Source organism: Chiloscyllium plagiosum, unplaced genomic scaffold, assembly GCF_037043375.1.
Source record: "Chiloscyllium plagiosum isolate Xiang-an unplaced genomic scaffold, Cpla_swu_hap1 HiC_scaffold_45, whole genome shotgun sequence".
NCBI lineage: Eukaryota > Metazoa > Chordata > Chondrichthyes > Orectolobiformes > Hemiscylliidae > Chiloscyllium > Chiloscyllium plagiosum.
The window spans coordinates 10,302,169-10,318,915 of NW_028270183.1; the positions used below are offsets into that span (position 1 = coordinate 10,302,169).

At 45.2% G+C, this 16,747-nt stretch overlaps 1 protein-coding gene across 2 annotated transcripts in view; it reads right to left on the reverse strand.

Moving 5' to 3' along the window:
* Positions 1 to 16,747, reverse strand: part of best2 (bestrophin 2) — a 36,702-nt gene that overhangs the window by 10,881 nt on the left and 9,074 nt on the right. For both annotated transcript variants that reach the window (XM_043694901.2, XM_043694899.2), the window contains exons 5-9: positions 15,299 to 15,532; positions 9,897 to 10,051; positions 5,110 to 5,187; positions 3,890 to 4,042; positions 604 to 684 (exon numbers count right to left, since the gene is read on the reverse strand). In XM_043694901.2, the coding sequence (XP_043550836.2) occupies positions 604 to 684; positions 3,890 to 4,042; positions 5,110 to 5,187; positions 9,897 to 10,051; positions 15,299 to 15,532 (701 nt within the window). The remainder of the gene's footprint in view (positions 1 to 603; positions 685 to 3,889; positions 4,043 to 5,109; positions 5,188 to 9,896; positions 10,052 to 15,298; positions 15,533 to 16,747) is intronic.

Here is a 16,747-nt window from a genome sequence, read left to right on the forward strand (position 1 = left end):
GGGAAGGAAGATGGACAAGTCATGAGGATGGTGCCGAGTTGGAGGTTGGATCTGGGCTAAGGTGGGAGGAGGGGAGATGAGGAAACTGGTGAAATCGACATTGATCCCATGTGGTTAGAGGGTCCCAAGGCAGAAGATGAGGCATTCTTCCTCCAGGTGGCTAAGATTTGGGGTGGAGGAGGCCCAGGACTTGCATGTCCTTGGTGGAGTGGGAGAGGGAGTTGAAGTGTTTGGCCATAAGATGGTGGGGTTGATTGATGAGTGTGTCTGAAACGTTCCACAAGTTGGACTGAGGTAGACTGAGAGAATCCAAAACAGAGTCTGTTGCCACCCTAGCTGACAATCCAGACTTGGAACCCTGCCTCATATAACTTCCCAGCCCAAACATACAAGTCCAATTTGAACCTGCCTGAGCTGGGCTTGGTATAAAGCGCAGATCAACCACAGAAACTCTCAACATGCGTAACTTGAAATACTAATAGAAACAGCTGACCACGGAAGCTCTGATATCTTGTTGAGGCCCATCATAAGTGAAAGCAGCTGAGGTACTACCCCCTCTGTCCCAGTGCCGCCCAAAGGTGCTCTATGTGCAATAGTCATTACCTGAAAGTTCCGATCGATTAAACGATTTGTTTCAAAGTCATCGTCATCTTCTCCAAAGGGATTTATTAGTTGTTCTGCTACCTGTAATCAGACACAGCAACGTCAGTCCTCCAGACAGTCCTTATCTTGGCCCACAGCTTGTAGCGTTCACTGAGTCAACCTCAAGAAGAGAAATGGGACACATTTGGAAAGGGTGCTGCGGTATTTAGTTTGTGTACTTTCACACAGTGGGTTCCTAAGTGGGCAAATCTGGATGAAAGAGCCAGATTCCGAAATCCCAAGGTATCAACATCACAACGAGCGAAAAGGGGCAGCCAAGTCCATCCTGGATTAACCATTAGGTGACACACATTGCTGTTGAGATGTGGGAAATCAATGACTTCTAAGGTTTCCCCCTCAATAACGAGAACTGGAGGTGTGGTACCTTTCTGAAGAAGGACCAGTGGATGACTTTGCTCTCTCTGATGTTAGTGAGAGACGAACCCCATCATACGTATAGTTGAAGAGATTCAAAGCCACAGCTGAGCAGTAATTGATTGTAAAGTGTGGATTGTGCCGGAGGGTCTGCTCCCAGTCTGTTGCTAAAATTTCCTATCAATTCGGCACTCAGTCGTGACCCCTTGTGGGAGCTGGTCAGAAATGAGTTCCACAACCAGGCTGAAGGAGAGAATGAAGAGAGTTGGCAGCGGGGAAACATTCTAGAGGTATCTGATGGTCTCAGTGCAAGCTGACGTTGATGGGGAATAGGAACTTGCCACAAACATGTAGCGCCTCATCAACAGGCAGCAACACAGTCAGAAACCGAGAACGCGGAAGGGGAGAAAGCAGAACCCTGGCTTGAGAACCAGACTCCTTCAGGACAAAACTTGAAGGAAGGCACCCAGATTGTGAAGCCAACCGGGCATATCCTTGTTTCGAGACAAGGATGATGCAGGACAGCAGGAAAGAATGACTGAGTGTCTCAGTTTTGAGATCCTGGGAGAAAATGTTTTAAGATGAGGGGACAGTGTGGTGAGTGACGAGGTGAAGAGATATGTCAGAGTCGGCCATTCAGTCCCTTGTGTGAGCCTGTTTCTCCATTCTAAATCATGGCTGCTCTTTTAACACAACACCAATTTCTCCACACTATCCCCAAACTCCGTTGTTGTCTTTAATATCTAGAAATCTATCAATCTCTGGCTTGACTGAACCTCCAGGGTAGGGCAAAGAATTACCACCCTCTGGGAGAAGGAATATCTCCACATCTCCATCATGAATGGCCCACCCCTTATTCCAAGAGAGTGCCCCAGTCTGGGAAAATAGCCTTTCTGCATTTACTGCTGAAAATGTGTTGCTGGAAAAGCGCAGCAGGTCAGGCAGCATCCAAGGAACAGGAGATTCGACGTTTCAGGCATAAGCCCTTCTTCAGGAATCGGGCTTATGCCCGAAACGTCGATTCTCCTGTTCCTTGGATGCTGCCTGACCTGCTGCGCTTTTCCAGCAACACATTTTCAGCTCTGATCTCCAGCATCTGCAGTCCTCACTTTCTCCTTTCTGCATTTACTGTCAAACCCCCTAAGGACCCTGTATATTTCAATAAGGTCTCCTCTAAATTTTAATGAGTACGGGCCCAATCTCTCCTCACAAAACAAAATCCCTCTATACCCAGGATCAACCTAGCAAACCTCTGGACAGCCTCCAATGCCAATTTATTTTTCCTCCAATAGGAGGGCCAATACAGTTCACCAACGCTGTTCAGGTGTGGTCTGATTAGTATCTTGTATAGTTTAAGTAAGATTTCTTCTAGAACATAAAGAGTAGGAACGGGAATAGGCCATTCAGCACCGTGACCTTACTCTGCTATTCCATCGAGGCTCATCTCATCTCAGCCTCAACTCTATTTCCCTACCTGCTCATACCCATTACTAATTAAAAGTCTGTCCAACTGCTCCTCAAGTTTATTCAGTGTCCTGTTTTCCTCTGTACTCTGGAGTACTGAGCTCCAGAGTCTCCATTGAGTGAGTTATGACAGTGTAGGACAATGTGAATATCCCAGGCCTGGACATCGAGCGTGCAGGAAGAGATCTGGAACATTGCAAGGATAGGAAATATTTTAATCAAAGCTTTTCATCTTGCACTCTGATTAGTAGAGGTGTTGCCATGGAGAAAGCACCAATTAATTAAGTACAGTCTGCAGTGTGGCACATTTAGAATCAGACAGCACGGAAACAGACCCTTCGGTCCAACCCGTCCATGCTAACCAAGTTTCCCAAACTAAACTAGTCCCACTTGCCTGCATTTGACCCATATCCCCCTAAACCGTGTATCTATTCAAATATCTTTTAAATGTTGTCAACGGACCTGCATCTACCACTACTGCTGACAGTTTATTCCACATACAAACCACCCTCTGTGTGAAAACAGTTCCCCTCAAGTTCCTTTTAAATCTTCCTCCTCTCACTTTAAAAATATGATCTTTAGTTTTGAACTCCCCCCACCCTGGGAAAAAGATCTTTGCTATTTGCCATATTTTTACCCCTCATAATTTTATAAACCTCTATATGGTCTTTGTCTCCTGCACTCCAGTGAAAGAAGTCCCAGCCTATCCAACTTCTCTTTATAACTCAAACCCTCCAGTCCCAGCAACATCCTGATAAATCTTTTCTGAACACTCTCTAATTTAATAATATTCTTCCTATAGCAGGGTGACCAGAACTGGACACAGTACTCCAAAAGTGGCCTCACTTATGACCTGTACAATCTCAACATGACATCCCAGCTCCTATACTCAATGTTCTGAGCAATGAAGGCAAGCATGCTAAATGCCTTCTGAACTACCCTGTCTACCTGTAACACCACTTTCAAAGAACTATGTAGCTGAACCCCTGCATATATTACTGCACAGGACCCTAGCCGTTGTAGACAGAAAAGGACATTTATAGGTATTACACCCATTTCAACACAACAAAATAGGTGACAGCTAGTCACTAATTCACTGTTTATGCCTTCACCAACGTCAATCTGCCTAGTTTAAAACTGAAATAAAGTTATTTATCAATCATTTACGCCTCTACCTGTCAGAATCCACTTGCAACCAATCAACACTCTCCTCTCAAGCAGTGTAAGTGTTGGTTTTCCTCTCAAATTGATATTCTTGCAAAGTGTCCTGATGTGTGCAAGATGAAAAACTTCAACAAAATGTGTCTTTTTTTCAGTGATGCCCAAGACTTGGTAGAGTTGGATTCTCATTCAATAAAAGGTACAGACAATCACAGTCTCCGCACCTTCCTCCTGTCATTGATCTTACCTTCAGCCAACCAGCGTAGAAGAAAAACTGAAGCAGGGTGAATACAGGGACGTACAAGTCAATGTCGTGACCTGCGTAGCCTTGGGCAGGGTCAAGAAACTGCCGTCCAATCAGGCAGGTCATGAAGAAACTGTACACTGCGATTGTAACAACCTGTACAGAGAGAGAGAAGAGAATGGGGGAGAGCATATGCAAGGTAACAGTATGGAGTATTTCTACCTAAGTTTCAGGCAACAAAAGAACATCAGGTGCCAGAATGTCATCCATGCTGCTCCAAAACTACGTCATTATCTGGGCCATCTCTCCCTCCTGAAAGGGAGGAGCATGCCCTACCCCATGCTCAACACCTGACAACAGTGCAACTGGGAGGGAGTAAAATCGACACGTGTAAAAACCCTATCTCACCATCACAGGTCACATCATAGATATATTTAATCACCTCTTCAGTCATACCTCTGGTGAGGTTTGAACTCAGTCCTCTGGCCCAGAGGTAGGGACGATACCTCTGCACCACAAGAATCCTGGTCTAATCATGTCTCCTATGAATGTTGATACTTGGCACACTGCCAGCACTCCCTCACTGCAGGGACATCTAGAAAGGCTGTGGTAATATCTCCAGGCTGGTAACTCAAAGACACAGGTTACGGCTCTGGAGTGATACAGAGTGATGCTAACTGTGTGGGTTCAATTCCTGCACTGGCTGAGGTTACCTTGAAGGACTCAACCTCTCACCTCCTTCCACTTAAACCACCACCAGCCATCCCTCTCTAACAAGAGTGCTGCCTACATTTTGGTAGGACTATGGTTACCTTTTAGTGGAGGGACGATACCACTACACCATATTCAAACCTGAACCTGTCCTGATCGTCGATTTTCCTGCTCCTCGGACGCTGCCTGACCTGCTGTGCTTTTCCAGCACCACTCTAATCTTGATTCTAATCTCCAGCATATGCAGTACCCAGCCTGTCCTGATCTGTCAATATACACTTCCAACACTAGCCACTAGATGGGGATTAAGAGCCATCATCACCTTATGAACCATGAGCAGACTCCAACATCACTGCTGGTACCCTGACTGATGTCCATGAATTCAGCAGTGGAGTCAAAGCAGTCAAGATGCTGAGCACCTGTATAGGAAGGTTCAGCTATTTGTTGCAAAGGAAAAGCTCCTCACTGAGTGTGCAACGGTTAATAACATTTAATACAATTTAAGCCATTACCTGTGTGTACACCAGTGGGATACTGATCCAGTCATAGTGAAATAGAAGACTGCACTTGGCTCTAAAGGTATTCAGTTCCTGAATGTTAGAAAGAAATAGATAAAGAGGGAACAGAAGGTACAATATTAAAATCAATCTCTAATAATTTTTCTCTCAGTATGACAAGAGTGTAACACAGGAAGAGGGGATAATAAGTGAAATTAAGTTACACAGAAACAAGTGCAGCATCAGTAACACACGGCAATGCCCAGGAACAGGATTGGAGTGAAAACAATAGGGTTTGGTTCGGATACTGAAGAAGGGCTTATGCCCAAAATGTCGATTCTCCTGCTCCTTTGATGCTGCCTGACCTGCTGCGCTTTTCCAGCAACACATTTTTAAGCTTTGGTTCGAATACTTCAACAATTTAAAACAAAAACCTGATTGCAGCCATTATTTTTGAGTTTCACAATATTTTTCACTGGATCTCCTGCAGCATTGCTCGTTTGACCGCTTGGAGCTCGGTGAACGTTTAGCTACGGTTAATCCACCCTGCTCCTGAAGTCCTTGGGGGAGTGGATACGGCTTTGCAGCCAACAAGAATTTAAATTTATATAGTACCTTTAACATCGCAAAGGTTCCAAGTGCTTCAAAACAAAAAGTCACCAGACAAAAAATCTGACACTGAGCTACAGATCGACCAGAATGATATCCAGTGTCCAGGGATTATGTAAAGAAGAGTGATTTTAAAAAGTAAGGTTATGTTCTCTAGAATTTGGAAGGCTAAGGGAAAATTTACCCAAAGTTTCCAAGGCATTAAAGGGAACAGATAGGGTACACAGAGAGAGGCTGGTTTTACTAGTTTGGTCTCTAATCACGTGGTTTGATGCCACATTATTAATTTGGGATCTTTACAGATTGCTCAAAGAGAAGACAAAATCAAGGACAGTCTTTAGCCTTGCACATCAAAGTAACGCTATTTATTATACATTAAAACCAATTACTGGTATACAAGGTGGTACCTGACTTATAAACGCAGGGATTAGTTCCAGCACAATCTCCCAGCTCTTACAGTCAATCAGAAAGGTGCAGGCTCGAAGGGCTGAATGGCCTACTCCTGCACCTATTGTCTATTGTCTAAAGGCAAGTATTTTCACCATGCTTTCTCCACCATCTTATACACCTTGTTTGAACACCCACCCTCTGTTGCTGTCCATTCCTCAGTATCCTCCAATGCATTACGTTTCAATTCTGCTTGTTAGCCTTCCCAAAATGTATTACCTCACACTTTGAAAATCCTCCATGATCTCTGCACTTTTTATAGACAGCAGAAGATTCATTGTGTGGAAAATAATTGGTACTTTTGGAATGTCTGGTTCAGTGAAACTCTGCAATTAAAGAGACATAAACAATTCCTCCCTCCCCTCTCCAGACACCGTTTTCTCTTGAGTTGCTGGGGTCTTGTCTTGCCTTATTTGACCACAGAAGTCTCACCATCAGCTTAGTCCCATCTTCATGCCTCTCTCACATTACACAGTCTGAGCATCATTAAATGGTTATAGCATAAAAAGAAGGCATTCAGCTCAGCATGTTTGTGACAGCTCTTTTATGAGTCCCAGTCCTCCACCTTTCCTCTTACTGGATGAACATAGGTGTGTTCCAACTCGGAGCTGGTCATTCAGTCCCTCCAATCAGCCCTGCCAGTCAGTATAATTCTGGCTGATCATATCTTCAACTCCACATTCTCCACCTACAGCTCTGATAACCAAGACCCATTGGTCGACTTTTAACTGCCCTCTGGGCAATTAGGAAAGGGCAATAAATGCTGGCCTAGCCAGTGATGCCCATGTTCCACAATTAAATTTTTAAAAAACTCTGGTTAATTATCATGGTTCAGTGACTAGGAAACATGTCAGGATTAATTCGTTGAACTGGGAAACATAACTCAATTCTCAGGAGGCTATTTGATTCAGTATGCTCCCTAAAACAATTACCAATTCATCCCTTCTCTCACAGCTCCGTAAATTCTTCATCTCCAAGTTTATCCAAAGAGCTGAACTTGTTTCCATCATCTTTTCAAGAACTGCATTCCAGATCATCGCAACTCACTCCGTAAAACAGTTTCTCACCATATCCCTACTTTTCTTGCCAATTTTCTTAAACGATGTTCTTCAAACTACAACCCTCCTGCCATTGGGAACAGTTTATTTTTACTTACACAGTCAAAACTCTTCATACCTTTACACATCTTTCCTTTACCTTCTCTGCTCCTAGGGGAAGGATTCCACTTTACTATCCGAAGTCCCTCATCCCCAGTGGTATTTATGTACATTTTTTCTGTACCCCCCTCCCCCCCCCCCCCCCCAAAGAGTAGTGACCAGACTTAGGGTAACGCTCCATTTGATAACTTATAAAGATCTAGCAAAAGTTCTTAGTTTTTTCACTATCTGCTTCTATTTATAAAGGTTGCATTCAAAGAAAAACTTAATCAACGTGACCTTCAAAGATGTGACTAAATTTTGATGAGAAATCACTCATAAGTAAATCATTCATTGAAGTACACCCTACTCTAATTTGCAATGTCTCACTGCTCTCCCGGTCTACAGAGTTATGTTACTCTTTCGGAGCCTAAATGCCAATGTTAAAATTTCCCTAATATTGGCAACTCTAAAATGATAGCTTCTTCACCTGTTCACACTTTGGTGAACTGCCTAATTTTAAATTTATGTCAAACAGAGCTTCCTGATTTAGATTGTACATTCATCTGCTACTCTTGCATCTAATCACACTTTACCTCAAACTGCATCTGCCAATCTTCTGCCTGTATATTCATCTATGCTGTAGTCTTCTTGACTCACTCTCTCAAGCCCTATCTTAATAACGGAAGGACTTTCAACAGCTTCCTTTGTTGAGAATTTTTGGTTTAATTTACCTCACCCGGAGGAAACCCATGAAGACACGTGGAGAACATGCAAACTCCACACAGACAGTGGCCTGAGGGGGGGAAATCGAACCCAGGTCCCTAGCCCTATGAGCTACTGAGCTACCATGTTACCCCAATGATTACCTCTCACTCTTCTAAAAGCTAATGGATAAAGGATCAGCAATGAGGTGACCAAAACTGTACACTGTATTCATGATGTGGCTTCGCTAAGGATCCCATACAGCTGGATGCCAAGTATCCTTTATGGTGTATTCCATTCCCCTTGCAATAAGTGATAGAATTCCATTTTGTGTAACCCTGCAAATTGAAACTCAAGATCAGGAGCTGGAACCCTGACTGAATACATTTTCCACTGCAACCCAAGTCTGACTGTAGTAGTCTAACACATAAAGAACAATTAAACCCAATACCTATCACTAAGTTATCCAATATTTAAGCTGTTATACTCCAGAAAGCCAAGTGGTGAAGGTAGAACTGGAGCCAATCTTTATGCACTTCAATAAGAGCGTATGGGTCACGACATTGTGTGTAGGAGTTGGGACGTCATGTTGCGGCTGTACAGGACACTGGTTTAGGCCACTTTTGGAATACTGCGTTCAATTCTGGTCTCCCCGCTATAGGAAAGATGTTGTTAAACTTGAAAGAATTCAGAAAAGATTCACAGGATATTGCCAGGGTTGGAGGGTTTGAGCTATCGGGAGAGGTTGAATAAACTGGGGCTGTTTTCCCTGGAGCATCAGAGGCAGAGAGGTGACCTTACAGAGGTAATTAAAATCATAAGGGGCATGGATAGGGTAAATAAGGTCTTTCTTCCCAGGGTAGGGGAGTCCAAAACTTGAAGGTATAGATTTAAGATGAGGGAGAACCTTTTCACGTAGAGGTCTGTGTATGGAATGAGCTGCCAGAGGAAGTGGTGGAGGCTAGTACAATTATAACATTTAAAATGCATCTGGATGGGTAGATGAATAGAAAGGGTTTAGAAGGATATGGGCCAAATGCTGGCAAATGGGACTAGACCAGTTTCAGATAGTTAGTTATCACAGATGAGTTGGACCAAAGGGTGTGTTTCTGTGCTGTATGACTCGATGAATCTATTTACAGATATACATATCACAAACACGGCTCATGAAGCACTGCTGTGAATCATTGGTGCTCATGGAAGGAACAATATAAATGCGAATCTTTGTAGGCACCGAGACTTCATTAAGGGCACATGTTGCATCCAGGAACAAGGTCTCAGCAATGAAAAGCCTTTATCATCTCTCCCTATAATGTGGAGACAATGTAATTTGTATCTTCAACCTATTTGAATGGTGAAAGATTTAGATTAGATTCCCTACAGTGTGGAAACAGGCCCTTCGGCCCCACTTCCCCTCTGACTAACGCACTTAACACTATGAGCAATTTAGCAAGGACATGAGAACGTAACCTGACCTGCACATCTTTGGACTGTGGGAGGAAACCGGAGCACCCGGAGGAAATCCACGCAGACTCAGGGAGAATATGCAAACTCCACACAGACAATCGCCCGAGGCTGGAATCGAACCTAGGTCCCTGGTGCTGTGAGGCCACAGTGCTAACCACTGAGCCACCATGCCGCCCCATAGGATGAGTGATCCAAAATGGGAGGGGTCTGGGATAGCTCTGACATATGACACTCAGTGGCCCTCATTCAAAAATCTCTGCACAAGAACAAAGCTCCCTCAGAGTGAGACTGAACATCGCCAACATGGATACAGCACAGAAAGAGGCTATTTGGCCTCTCACTAGATGCCAAAACTACAGAAAAGAGGATGGAAACCGGGAAGAATGGTGTAGGCCACCCTCAACCCACCATGATTCAGTGGCATTCAAAACTCAATACCTCCATTAACAGCTTGAGGGCATTGTCATCTCTAATCCGGCCTTCCTTACGTCCCTTCGCTGCCAGGTTTGTAAACCAGACGCACGGAATCCAGTACTTGTTATAGGGAGAGTGAAGACTTTCATATTTCTTTCGCTCATCTCTGGTCATAAACCCTGCAAAGGAAACAGGTTACATTTCAACAATCCAAGCGGCAATAGCTTGAATACTTCGGACAAGAACTAGGGGGCATAGCCTCAAAATAACAGGGAGCAGATTGAGGACTGAGCTGAGGAGGAACTTCTTCTCCCAGAGGGTTGTGAATCTGTGGAATTCCCTCCCCAGTGAAGCAGTTGAGGCTGCCTCGTTGAAAGTTTTTAAGACAAAGATGGATTAGAGTTTTGAAAGGTAAAGGAATTAAAGGTTTTGGTGAGCGGGATATGTGGAGCTGAGTTCACAACAAAGATCAGCCATGATCTAATTGAATGACGGAGCAGGCTTGAGGGCTCAGATGGCCTACTCCAGCTCCTAGTCCTTACGTTCTCATGTCATCTTCTTGTCATAATTCTTAGCCTTAGTCTCGTGTGCTGACCATCATTACCAATAGGCATTGAAATATTTCAGTTTGGTAGTGGGGAGGGACTACTGTCATCCTGACAACAGCAAATTACATTTATAGACCATCTTTAATATTAAAAATGGTCACCATGTGCATCACAAGGGCATTATAAATCAAACTTTGGCCACATTAGAGTCATAGAGGGCTGGAGCAGAGAGATGACCATGCTGTGGCAGTCAAAAACAAGCACCTTCATATTTTAATCCATTTTTAAGTACCTGGCTCATGGATGCCCTCCAGCACATCTCATCCACGTCCCGCACCTCCGCCCTCGAACCCCACCCCTCCAACCGCAACAATGACAGAACGCCCCCTTGATCCTCACTTTCCACACCACCAACTTCCATATACATCACATCATCCTCCGTCACTTCTGCCACCTACAAACGGACCCCACCACCAGAGATATATTTCCCTCCCCACCCCTATCCGCTTTCCATAAAGGCTGTTCCCTCCACGACTACCTGGTCAGGTCCACGCCCCCTAATGAACCACCCTCCCCTCCTGGATCCTTCCCCTGCCACCGCTGGAATTGCAAAGCCTGCGCCCATACCTCCCCCTCACCTCCATCCAAGGCCCCAAAGGAGCCTTCCACATCCATCAAAGTTTCACCTGCACTTCCACACACATCATTTACTGTATCCGTTGCTCCCAATGCGGTCTCCTCTACACTGGGGAGACAGGATGCCTACTCGCAGAGTGCTTCAGGGAACATCTACCCCATCACCCTGTGATCATGCCTACTCGCAGAGTGCTTCAGGGAACATCTACCCCACTCTCCCTCCCACTCTGCTGAGGATGTGCAGTCCTGGGCCTCCTCCATCTTACCAGCCTGAAGGAAGAACACCTCAACTTCTGCCTCGGGACTCTCCAACCCCATGGCATCAATGTGGATTTCACCAGTTTCCTCATTTCCCCTTCCCCTACCTTACCCCAGTTTTAACCTTCCAGCTCAGCACTGCCCTCATGACCTATCCTACCTGTCCATCTTCCTTCCCATCTATCCGCTCCACCCTCCCCTTTGACCTGTCACCCTTGCCCCCACCTCCATCCACCTATTGCACTCTCAGCTACCTTTCCCCAGCACCACCCCACTCCCATTTATCTCTCCACCCCTGAGGCTCCCAACCTCATTCCTGATAAAGGGCTTTTGCCTGAAATGTCAATTCTCCTGCTCCTCAGATGCTGCCTGACCTGCTGTGCATTTCCAGCACCACACTCTCGACTCTAATCTCCAATATCTGCAGTCCTCACTTTCGCATCATTGCCCTGTATGTCTTGGGATTGCAAGTGCAAATCAAGATGCTCCTTAAATGTTGTGAGGGTTTCTGCCTCTGTTAGGTCAGATGAGCAAAAAAGACCTGGGTCAAAGGGGTTGGTTGAGAGGGCTGTTTTAAAAGGTGGAAAGCGAGGCAGAAGACATGCAGGGAGGCAATTTCAGAACTGGGAGCTGAAGTGACTGAGGACATGGTCAGTAACAGCGGAACGGTCAACACCAGGGACAGTGTCTGGGGTCAGAATGAGAGGAACATCAATATCTTGGAGGGCTGGCGGTGATAACAGAGTTGGAGACGGACCCATTGAAAAATAGGATGAGAACTTGAAAATAAGGATGTTGCTCCATTGAATGTGCTGGTGAGCCGCCTTCTTGAACCTCTGTCATCCTCAGCCATGGAGCTGTTATCGAGGGAGTTCCAAGATCTCATAGAATCCCTACAGTGTGGTTGCAGGCCATTCAGCCCATCGAGTCCACACTGACGCTTCAAAGAGCATCCCACCCACACCATCCCTATCCCTGCATTTTCATGGCTAATCCATCTAGTCTTCACCCTGTGGGTAATTTAGCATGGCCAATCCACCCTAACCTGCACACCTTTGTACTGTGGGAGGAAACCACAGCATCCGAAGGAAACCCACCCAGACACAGAGAGAACGTGCAAAGTCCACACAGACTGTCGCCTGAGGGTTGAATCGCACCCAGGTCCCTGGCGCTGTGGTGCAGCAGTGCTAACCACTGAGCCACCATGCTGCCCTCGGTTCAATGTTATATACGAGAAAAAACAACTTCAGATGGCAATTATTTGGCAAATAAAGAGACACGAAGTAATTTGTGCCCTGATATTGCTTTTGTAAGGGAGAGCCCAAGGTACGGTATAAATGCAGTTACCTTCTTAACTTTTTTTAATCATTCACAGGATGTGAGTATCGCTGGCCAGGCCAGCATTTATTACCCATCCCTAATTGCTCAGAGGGCAGTTACATGTCAACCCCATTGCTGTGGGTCTGGAGTCATGTGTAGGCCAGACTAGGTAAGGATGACAGTTTCCTTCCCTAAAGGACATCAGTGAACCAGATGGGTTTTACCTGACAATCAGCCATGGATTCACAGTCATTGCTAGACTCTTAATTCCAGATTTTATTTTAATTGAATTCAAATTCCACCATTAAACTCCCTATCCCCAGAACATTACTGGGTCTGTGGATCAATAGAAATGGATAATAATTTATTATTAATAATAATAATTGAATAGACCTTTCTTGATAGTGAGACCACACAGAGGTATGTCTTATTGTGAAAATTCAGATGAGGCATTTTACTGGTCAGCAAAACAGTCCTGAGATTCTAATGTCTCCCGAGGCTAGGTACAACTCATCTAGCCATGGGTTAAGAATCATAGAATCCCTACAGTATGGAAACAGGCCCTTTGGCCCAACAAGTTCATACCGACCCTCTGAAGAGTAACCCACCCAGACCCATTCCCCTACCCTATTATCCTATATTTATCCCTAACTACTGCACCTAACTACACATCCCTGAACACTCTGGGCAATTTAGTATGGCCAATTCACATAACATGCCCATTTTGGATGTAGGTTTGCTCGCTGAGCTGGAAGGTTCATTGCCAGACGTTTCGTTAACCTACTAGGTAACATCTTCAGTACATCTCAGGCGAAGCAATGCTGAAAATTCCTGCTTTTTATTTATATGTTTGGGTTTCTTTGGGTTGGTGATGTCATTTCCCACCAACACACTAAAACAGCAGCTAATGAACTTTGAAAGACCCTATACAGAAAATGTCATTTACAAAACACCGTGCGAGGACTGTAACAAAAACTACATTGGACAAACAGGCAGAAAACTAGCCACCAGGATACATGAACACCAATTAACCACAAAAGACATGACCCTCTCTCACTAGTATCCTTACATACGGATGAAGAAGGACACCACTTCGACTGGGACAACACATCCATCCTAGGACAAGCCAAACAAAGGCACACACAAGAATTCCTAGAAATATGGCATTCCAATCAGAAATCTATCAACAAACACATCAAGTTAGACCCCATCTACTACCCCCTGAGAAAAAGGAACAGAAAGTGACTTCACCACAGGAAATAACATCATCACAGGAAATGACATCACCAACCCAAAGAAACCCAAACATATAAATAGAAAGTAGGAATTTTCAACATTGCTTCACCTGAGACCCACTGAAGATGTTATCTAGTAGGGTAACGGAACGTCTGGAAATGAACCTACATCCAAAACCTCAACCTGAGCTACAAATCTTCTCAAAACTCACGAACATGCTCATTTTTGGATTGTGGGAGGAAGCCGGAGCACCCAGAGGAAACCCACGCAGACACAGGGAGAACATGTAAACTCCACACAGACAGTGACCTGAGGCTGGAATCGATCCCAAGTTCCTGGTGCTGGGAGGCAGCAGTGCTAACCACTGAGCCACCGCACAAATAGATGAAGGGATTGCCTGAGTGACACAGGAGAGCAGGGCACCATGAAGATGAATGTGTCAAGTCACAAAGATTGGAGTTTAGAGTCAATTTGCTTTATGAGTAGTATCTAATTGAGTGATGCTTGGACTTCTATCTATAAATTGGTTACGCATTGAGTTGGGCTACCTCCCCTAAACCAACATCTAAAAATGGCTACCTGGCCGTTGGATTTTTAGCCCAGGGGAAGGGTGTGTGAAGGGCCACTTAGGAAGTTGTGCCGACAATCCCAGGGATCAGTGCCAATATGGAATTGGGATAAGAGGGAGGACTGCCCCTGAGCAGTGCTGTGCTGAAGTTTCAAAATGGAAGTTTTGACTTTACAAAGCCCTCACCCCTCACAGCACCCCAGACCCCATCCAAGCTAAAGCATGTCACCCCACATTCTCTACCTGCCCCCCCTCAACCTTGTACCCTCCATGCCAACCTATGCCTATCACTACCACCCCTTAGTCCTTTAATAGCCCTAACTCAGTGCTAACTCCATGCCCCCCACTCACCAACCTTTGCCCCATAAACCCACCACAGCAAGCTTACACAGTATCCACCATGGACAGACCTCAGGACTCATGTTGTGATGTGATAAAATAAAGTTGCGTTAAACAAGGTTCCGAGTGTCTATTGCAGACTTCACTCGATTGAGAAGAAAGTTGGCCTTGCCCACATCCCACATTCAATTTAAAAGAAACTTAGACTGTGGCATTCAATATCACAAGACAGTGTGTAAAGTCGAAAGCAGAATTTGTTGGAGAAACTCAGCAGGTCCTGACAGCATCTGTAGAGAGAGAGAGAGAGCAGAGTGAATGTTTCAGGTACAGTGACCCTTCTTTGGAATATTTCTTCAATGTGTAAAACATTATCTTTTCTCCCTGGATCTTTAGCCAATTGTCCTTCAAATGCAGCAGGTTTCTGTCTCTCCCCCCCTCCCTCCTGAAATAACAGGAGCAACATTCGCAATTGGCCACTCCAGAGGTACAATTCCGGGCTCCCAAGATGCCTCCCGCCTTACCTGCCTCGACGACGTGGTCCATGGTGGGGAAGCGTTTGATGACGGCAGTGCTGACTGAGCGGAGGATGAGGAGGGCAGAGAGGCTGGCGTATCTCATCATAGTCCGGCGCAGCATGCGGCCTCGCTCATCCGCCCCATGCACGTTCCCCGAGATGACACACATGAGCCGGTCGGGGAGCGGGATACTGGTGTATTGGTTCCACCAGCGGTTTACAACAAGGGTGACATAAAAACCTGGGGGGGTGCGAGGGGAGAAGAAGATAGGAAAACTGATCCATGAACCAATATGGTGTAAGTGCCTCAAGACTGAAGAGTCAGTATAGACAAAATGGGCCGAATGGTCTTTATTTCAATTATTCTAAGCATCAACTGCAATCAGAGCAAATTATACAGCTGGACATTAGTAAATAAGTTGGTAAATGTTGATTGCACCTCAGTTGAGTTATTAATGCCCAATTATTCATCAACTTCTGTTGGCTCTAGGACATAGTGTCATAGAGAGGTACAGCACGGATACAGACCCTTCGGTCCAACCCGTCCATGCCGACCAGACATCCCAACCCAATCTAGTCCCACCTGTCAGCACTCGGCCCATATCCCTCCAAACCCTTCCTATTCATATACCCATCCAAATGCCTTTTAAATGTTCCAATTGTGCCAGCCTCCACCACATCCTCTGGCAGCTCATTCCATACACGTAGCACCCTCTGCGTGAAAAAGTTGCCCCTTAGGTCTCTTTTATATCTTTCCCCTCTCACCCTAAACCTATGCCCTCTAGTTCTGGACTCCCCGACCCCTTTGTTTATTTATCCTATCAGGTGAAACTTCCTCCCTTGTGTGGAAAGTCACGGGATCTGTTTTTTTGTTTCTCGCCTTTCATGGGAATGTGGGAATGTCTTGCCCATCCCTGATTGCTTTTGAATGGAGAGTGTTGCTCAGCCATTTCAGACATTACATTGTCTGGAATCACATATAGATTTATGCTACAGATAATTAATCTGCCATGCTAGGATTTGAACCCATCTCCTCAGAACATTTGCCCAGGTTTTTCTGGTTTATCATCTGATGACATTCCCATTACACCACCATCATCCCACTACTGAGTCTGCTACAACAGCTATCTTTAACATGGGCTCCCACAAATGGCAATGCGATGAACGGTCCATTTGTTCTGTTTTTGCGGATTTTTAAAAAATTCGTTCACAGGGTGAGGGCGTCACTGTTTAGGCCCAATATTTATTGCCCATCCCTATTTGCCCAGAGGCAGTTGAGAGTCAGCCACGTTACTGTGGGTCTGGAGTCACATGTAGGCCGGACCAGGTAAAGGTGGCAGCTTCCTTCCCTAAAGGACATTAGTGAACCAGATGGGTTTTTACAGCAATCAGCAATGGATTCATGGTCACCATAAGATTCACAATTCCAGATTTTTTTAGTGAATTCAAAGTCCAC